This window comes from Helianthus annuus, chromosome 10 (genome assembly GCF_002127325.2).
Source record: "Helianthus annuus cultivar XRQ/B chromosome 10, HanXRQr2.0-SUNRISE, whole genome shotgun sequence".
NCBI lineage: Eukaryota > Viridiplantae > Streptophyta > Magnoliopsida > Asterales > Asteraceae > Helianthus > Helianthus annuus.
This window is the reverse complement of record NC_035442.2, coordinates 45,982,705-45,989,776: the sequence shown is the minus strand read 5'-3', so window position 1 is coordinate 45,989,776 and position 7,072 is coordinate 45,982,705. Positions and strand designations below refer to the sequence as shown.

The 7,072-nt window shown below is 37.5% G+C and overlaps 2 protein-coding genes across 2 annotated transcripts; both read left to right on the top strand.

Annotated features, from left to right (window-relative positions):
- The first annotated feature begins 1,100 nt into the window (after positions 1 to 1,100).
- On the top strand, positions 1,101 to 1,913 carry LOC110881587 (F-box/kelch-repeat protein At3g17530). Its single transcript, XM_022129798.1, has one exon. It carries the CDS (start codon positions 1,101 to 1,103, stop codon positions 1,911 to 1,913), a length of 813 nt encoding a protein of 270 aa, XP_021985490.1.
- A 497-nt stretch (positions 1,914 to 2,410) lies between these two features.
- LOC110881586 lies at positions 2,411 to 6,871 on the top strand. The gene is made up of 4 exons (XM_022129797.1): positions 2,411 to 2,744; positions 2,937 to 3,628; positions 3,707 to 3,944; positions 4,047 to 6,871. Exons 1-4 carry the CDS (start codon positions 2,411 to 2,413, stop codon positions 6,869 to 6,871), a joined length of 4,089 nt encoding a protein of 1,362 aa, XP_021985489.1.
- Positions 6,872 to 7,072: the final 201 nt, after the last annotated feature.

Sequence of the window (7,072 nt, the reverse complement as noted above, 5' to 3'; positions counted from 1 at the left end):
CACAACATTTGATACACAAATATAATGACGCGTCATTGATGGGTGGTTTTTTTTCGTTGAATCATTTCCAAATTGAGAATCTCAACTATCTTGAGTACCCAAAGTACCAGAATTACGTGTTAGTTTGGTCCGAGAAAAAAATTGTCATCAACGAATATACAAAGCTTTCTTCATTTATGCTTACGATTCCAAGGGGTGCTTCTTTATATCCATTGGTCCCTTCCATTATAGAATTGAAGCATGACAGGAGTCCTCAAATGGATATTGTTGGTACATATTAATTCTATATCTATAATTTTTATTAAATATATAAAACTTTATATATGGTCTATACGATTTGACTGATTTGGTTTTAGATGTGGTTGGGAGAATAATAGAAGGCAAACGTGATCAATGTTGTTTTGAACTTTCTCTTCAAGATAAGACGTACGTTATTATTTATTATTAACATATTACAAACATAATATTTACGTTATATGTAAGAAAATATTATTATTAGAAGAACTTTAACCCAAAATCGTAATATACAGTGGTCACACAATACAATTGTTTTTGTCTGCCCTGAAGCCTTCCGATGTTATACGTTCCATTCGAGCCGTGCTACAAAGGTCTATCATATATGTATCACGTCTCAAGTTGGTTCATCTACCAGATAGTATGTTATGCTTTACACATGAACATTCTAATAATTAGTTAGATTTAATGGCTCATGTAGTTTAATAAAAGTTATATTTTATTTGTTATTTCAGTTAATATTTTGAAGTCTACGGAGTTGACTACGATTACGTACGAACCGGATATAGTCGAGGCACGGGATATGTAAATTATGGATCGTTATCCAAGTTTGTGTTTAAGTTAGAAACATTTGGTGTTGTTATTTGTTTAGTTGTTGAATATTAAAGTCTCTCTTGGTGTTTCGTGTTTTGCTTTTTGTTTCCCTCATATTGATGTAATTGTAGAAGTATACTTTACTTTGTTATTACAAGTATGTTATATTACTTGATTTACATGTAATGGTTACACCTATTTTTCACCAAAGTATAATCTTCTTAGATTGGACAACTAAATAATCATTATCTGTCTTAAACGAAGGTATAACCATGGCTGACCTTCCTATTCATACAATCGTGTTTGAGATATTAACCAGGCTGCCAGCAAAGGATGTAGGTCGTTCTAAGAGTGTATGTAAGCAATGGTATGCGTTATTGTCAACACAAGATTTCGTAAGGATACATTGTTCTCGCTCATTAGTTTCATCTAACCAGAGAGTTCTACTAATTGACGACCTAACGTGCTATGTTCGTCCGATCATCTCTAAATCCAATGACTATGGGCCAAGCTCCATAGTTACATTTCCATTCCATCACCAAAATAATGATGTCTCAATACTTTCACATTTGAATGGATTGTTGTATGTTTGCTTGAATCATACATACGAGCTGCTTCTTTGGAATCCAACAACTACTGCTTTCAAGCGTTTGTCAACTCCTAATTCTCATGGATTCTATATAAATAACCTTGATGCCGTTGGTTTGTACGTTGACGCTGACGATGATTACAAGGTCTTGCATATAAAGCGTAGGAGTGGTGTACTTGGTGTCTATGTTTATTCTAGGGAAGTAGACTCTTGGAGAAATATTCCTTTCATAACAAGACAAGAGTACCTAAGCCCTCATTTCGATTGGTCAGCTGGCACATTTTGTGGTGGTACTCTATATTTCACTGTTTGCGAATGTTGGCTTGGAGGTACGAAAAGGGTGATTTGTTTTGATGTTAATTCGGAGCAGTTCAAGGAGATAAGCTTTCCACCCGTTCCTTCTATAGGAATGGTTCAAGGTGTTTTAGTTAATGTAAAAAATGTGCTTCACATGTTTGCTAGCACTGGCATGTTTGAGATGACAATTGACCTATGAACACTACAAGGGGATTACTGGATTAAGGTCTTATCATGTCCTCCGATCCCCCCGATATCATTGTCATTGTGGTGCGATATAACACATTATGTGACAAATGGTAATTGGTTTGTGATGACTAAATTAGGGAAGTTGTTTACAATTGAAATGGATATGAAGCCCTTCGAATGTTTTTATCCCGTTTCTTGGTTTCGAGGTTTTAAGGGTGCGGTGTTTGTGCAGACTATTGTTTCACCAAGTATTTAGATTGGCTTTCACTTAATGTTATCATTATGTATGTCAATGTTTTAAGGATTTGTGTTTTTTTTTTCTCTAAGTCATGATATTCCGTTTAAGTCATGTATTTTAATGTTATCATTATGTATTTCAATGTTATCATTCGGTTTGTTTTTCTCTAAGTTATGTGTTGGAATGTTGTTATGATTTGAGAATTTCATCATCTATGATAACTCTCTTTTATTTAATTTGCAAGGTATTTGTCATTTTATCAATTTACAATGACTAATGGACTCTCAAACCCTCGAAATCATGCTTCTAGCTCGAGTGCATCTACTAAAGCTGAAAAACGAAAAGAGTATCAAAAAAGATACTATGCTGCACGCAAAGAAAATAACAAAGTATCTAAATTTGGGAGTGGTGATGCCCCCCAAAGTGCTTCATCAATATCTTTAATGAATAATAGGTCAACAGAAAGGACACCGTTAAGAAGTTTACAAACTAATATTACTCAATTTCCACAAACAACAAATGAGAACGCCTCAAGTGTTTCTACTACAAAATGCAAGGAGTACAATAAAGGATGTTCTAATACACCAAACGATAATGGAATGCGTATTTCAAATGGCAGTCAAGTCAACCAAACCCCGATAGATAGATGATGTTACGCCGACAACCACATTCCCATCTGTAATTGACGTAGTCAGGCATAGAACATCACGAGGTTTCTATTTATTTAACAATGATTTCTTTTTCGAACTTGACATCTTTTACAACCTTCATTACTTAATACACCAATTTTTTTAGGTATTCAAATTCATCCGCGTACTTTATTACCCCAATTTGCTGAAGTAGTTGATCAACCTTCCCTCCAACATGGGAGCGTAGAAGATGATCCTTATAATTTTGTTTACAATGGTGTACCTGGAGAGCATCGTGTTTTAAAGGAACGAGGCGCATGTCCTAATTGTGGAGCAAAACGATTTCAATTTGAATTTGATACCTTTTGTTGTATGAGTGGGAAAACCGAGTTAGCAAACTTAGAAATTCCAGAGGAATTGTACCGACTTTTCACGTCTCAAGATGAAATTGGAGATATGTTTAGGCAAAACATCCGTGCTTATAACACCAATTTTTCTTTTGCCTCAATGGGTGTGACATTGGATGATACATTGAACAATATGAGAGACGGCGTATATACTTTTCGTGCACATAAAGGAATATATCACAGAATCGACCAATTAGTTCCGAGGGATGGGACTCCTAGGTACTTGCAGTTGTATTTTTACGATCCTGATACTGAGTTAGATCACAGACTCCGATGGCCAAATCTTGATCGGCGTATTACTCAGATTTTAACACGCGTTCTTTCTACAAACCCATATGTCGATACATTTAGAAGACTTGCGGAACTAGGACCTCTGGACAACTATAGAGTCACTTTGAATACTTCGGTTGAACTTGACCAAAGGGTGTACAACCGACCAACGACATCGGAGGTATATATAATATTATATTAATTGCAATTATTTAATAGTATTGCTTATTTTACTTACTTATAGTTCACAATTATATAGGTTGCTGGTATTTGGGTTGAAGGTAATGACAATATCACTTCGTATAAACGAAGTATTGTAGTGTACGGTAGGTCTGAATATAGACAAACTATTCAGCCGTACTTCAGTTGTTACGATCCATTGTCGTATCCTCTATTTTTTCCTAATGGTGAGTCGGGTTGGCATGCTAACATACCACGTCAAGGAGTATCAATCAATGAGGTTCGCAACAATGACAACATCGAAGGAGAAATGGAAGGTACCAACAATTTGTTATCCTTTTTAAGTGAAGATCATAAAAATAGCGTAATGCGTTTTATTTTTATTAACTGTTTGTTTTTAATACATCTTCATCGTTCAGAGGCTAACACACGAAGTGGTAGAACAACCGTGGCTATACGAGAGTACTACTGTTACAAGTTCCAGATTCGATCTACCGATAATGTGCTTTTGTTCGGTGGTAGGCTGCTACAGCAGTTTGTGGTTGATGTTTACATCAAAATTAAGACGTCACGCTTAGAATTTTGTGAGAGAAACCAGGATAAGATTCGGGCCGAATTGTACCAAGGTATTGTGGATTGCGTCAATACTGGCGAGGTTCATGCAAACAGAGTCGGGAAAAGAATTGTGTTGCCTGCATCTTTCATCGGGGGGCCTCGCGACATGCGACGTCGGTTTCTAGATGCGATGACGTTAGTTCAAGACGACGGCAAGCCTGATGTATTCCTTACAATGACATGTAATCCTAAGTGGCCTGAGATATGTGATAACTTACATGTTGGTCAAACTGCTACAGATCGTCCAGACCTTGTTTCAAGAGTGTTCCGGGCTAAATTAGAAGATCTTAAGGATCAACTCTTCAAGAAACATGTCCTCGGGGAAGTTAAGGCATACGTCTATGTCATTGAATTTCAAAAGCGGGGTTTGCCGCACGCACATTTTCTCCTAATCATGTACCCGCAACACAAGATCAATAACGCGGACCATTATGATAAGGTTGTGTGTGCTGAAATTCCTAACAAACTAACACATCCCAGATTGCATGAGATGGTTGTCAAGCACATGATTCACGGTCCTTGCGGCAATTTACGATCAAGCGGTCCTTGTATGCAGGGTGATCCTAAAATTTGTCGTTTTCGCTATCCTAGACAATTTAACGAACAGACGACACAAGGAGAAGATTCGTATCCGTTGTATCGAAGGAGAGACACCGGGATAGAAGTGGACCTACGAGGACAATCACTTGATAATAGATGGGTGGTCCCATATAACCCAAGGCTTTTGATGATGTTTAACTGCCACATGAATGTTGAAGTTTGCTCAAGTATAAAATCTGTGAAATATCTTTTCAAATATGTTTATAAAGGACATGACAAACAGGTTATTCAAGTCGATCAAAGTGAGCCAGGGGTTGTTATTAATGAGATAAAAAGATTTCAAGATGCACGCTACATATCGCCCCCAGAGGCTATGTGGCGCATTTTTTCCTTCTCTCTTTCTCAAATCTTTCCTGCTGTTCTAGCCTTACAACTTCATCTCCCAAATAATCAGATGGTTAGATTTAGAGATGATGACTTGATGCCTAATATTGTTGATAGGGAAAGGGATAAGAGAACCATGCTAACGGCATTTTTTGATCAGAATAGAAACGATGAAACAGCAAGGGTACATTTGTATAAAGATTTTCCAAAACACTTTACTTGGAATGGAAGCACACGCCGTTGGAGTCGTCGTTTCGGTAAAAAACAAAGAGGTCGTATGGTTTCCGCTAATCCAGCCGAAGGAGAAAGGTACTACTTACGCCTACTTTTGTCAAATGTCAGAGGGCCTACTTCTTTTGAACATCTTTGCACAGTTAATGGTCAACGGTGTGCGACATTTCGGAAAGCAGTTCTTGAGTTAGGCTTAATAGAAGACGATGAATATCTATCACAATGTCTCGAAGAAGCCTCTACGTTTCAGTTTCCCAATGCTCTTAGAAGGTTATTTGCGACCATAATGATTTTTTGCCAACCTGGAGATATTCGAAAGTTATGGAATGACCACTTTGATTCACTATCTGAAGATCATCGGTTACACTGTCAAAGTATAGAACGAGTTCAAAATATGGTTCTTACCGAAATAAGTGTCTTGGTACAATCCATGGGTAAAAATTTCAATGAATTCGACCTTCCTAAGATAACAGACGATGTTAACTTACAAGATGCAGGTTATCGTGAGTTACAAGAAGAGTATGGGATTGTTTTGGAACCTGAACACTTGAGTGCCAAACATTCACTTAATCCGGACCAAAAAAACGTGTTTGATGAGATCATGATGCATGTTGATAATGATCTTCCAGGCGTGTTCTTTATTGATGGTCCAGGTGGAACTGGAAAAACATTTTTGTACATTGCCTTGCTTGCTGAAATTCGGTCACGTGGTCTTATTGCTCTCGCAACAGCTTCATCAGGTGCAGCGGCTAATAATATGCCAGGAGGTAGAACGGCTCACTCGAGATTCAAGATTCCTCTTAATCTTGAAAATAATTCAATGTGCAATATTAAAAAACAGAATGGGGCCGCTAAACTGATTCGCTCTGCCAAAATAATCATATGGGATGAAGCGTCGATGGCTAAACGACAAGCGATAGAGGCAGTCGATCGTACATTCCAAGACATTATAGGTGTTAGTCTCCCATTTGGTGGAAAGATAATGGTTATGGGAGGTGACTTCAGACAGGTGTTGCCGGTTATTAAACGTGGCACTCGAGCACAGATTGTAGACTCCAGCGTACGAATGTCACCTCTTTGGTCTTTGACTAAGAAGATGCGGTTGACCATAAATATGAGAGCGCTGAAAGATCCATGGTTTTCTAAATTTCTTTTAAGAGTCGGCGATGGAACTGAAGAACCAATCGAAGGAAACTATATCCGCATACCCGATGACATGACAATTCAGTGCAACAACAGAGAAAACGCTATAAAAGAATTGATCCATGCCATCTTTCCATCAATTGAAGATAATGTATATTCTTCAGATTATATAATCTCTAGAGCAATATTGTCCACTAAAAATGATAGTGTTGACGAGATTAATAATCAAATGATTGAAATTTTTCAAGGGGAGGAAAAAGTTTATTACAGTTTTGATGAAGCTGAAGACGATCAGCGCAACTTCTATCCGATCGAGTTTTTAATTCGCTAAATGTTAGTGGTTTGCCGCCTCATAAGCTTCATTTAAAAATTGGATGCCCAATAATATTGTTACGTAATATCGATCCATCACATGGCCTGTGTAATGGCACGCGGTTGATATGTAAGGGTTTCATGCGAAATGTTATTGATGCGGAAATTGCAGTCGGTCAACATGCCGGAAAAAGAGTTTTTTTGCCAAGAATCCCTCTAA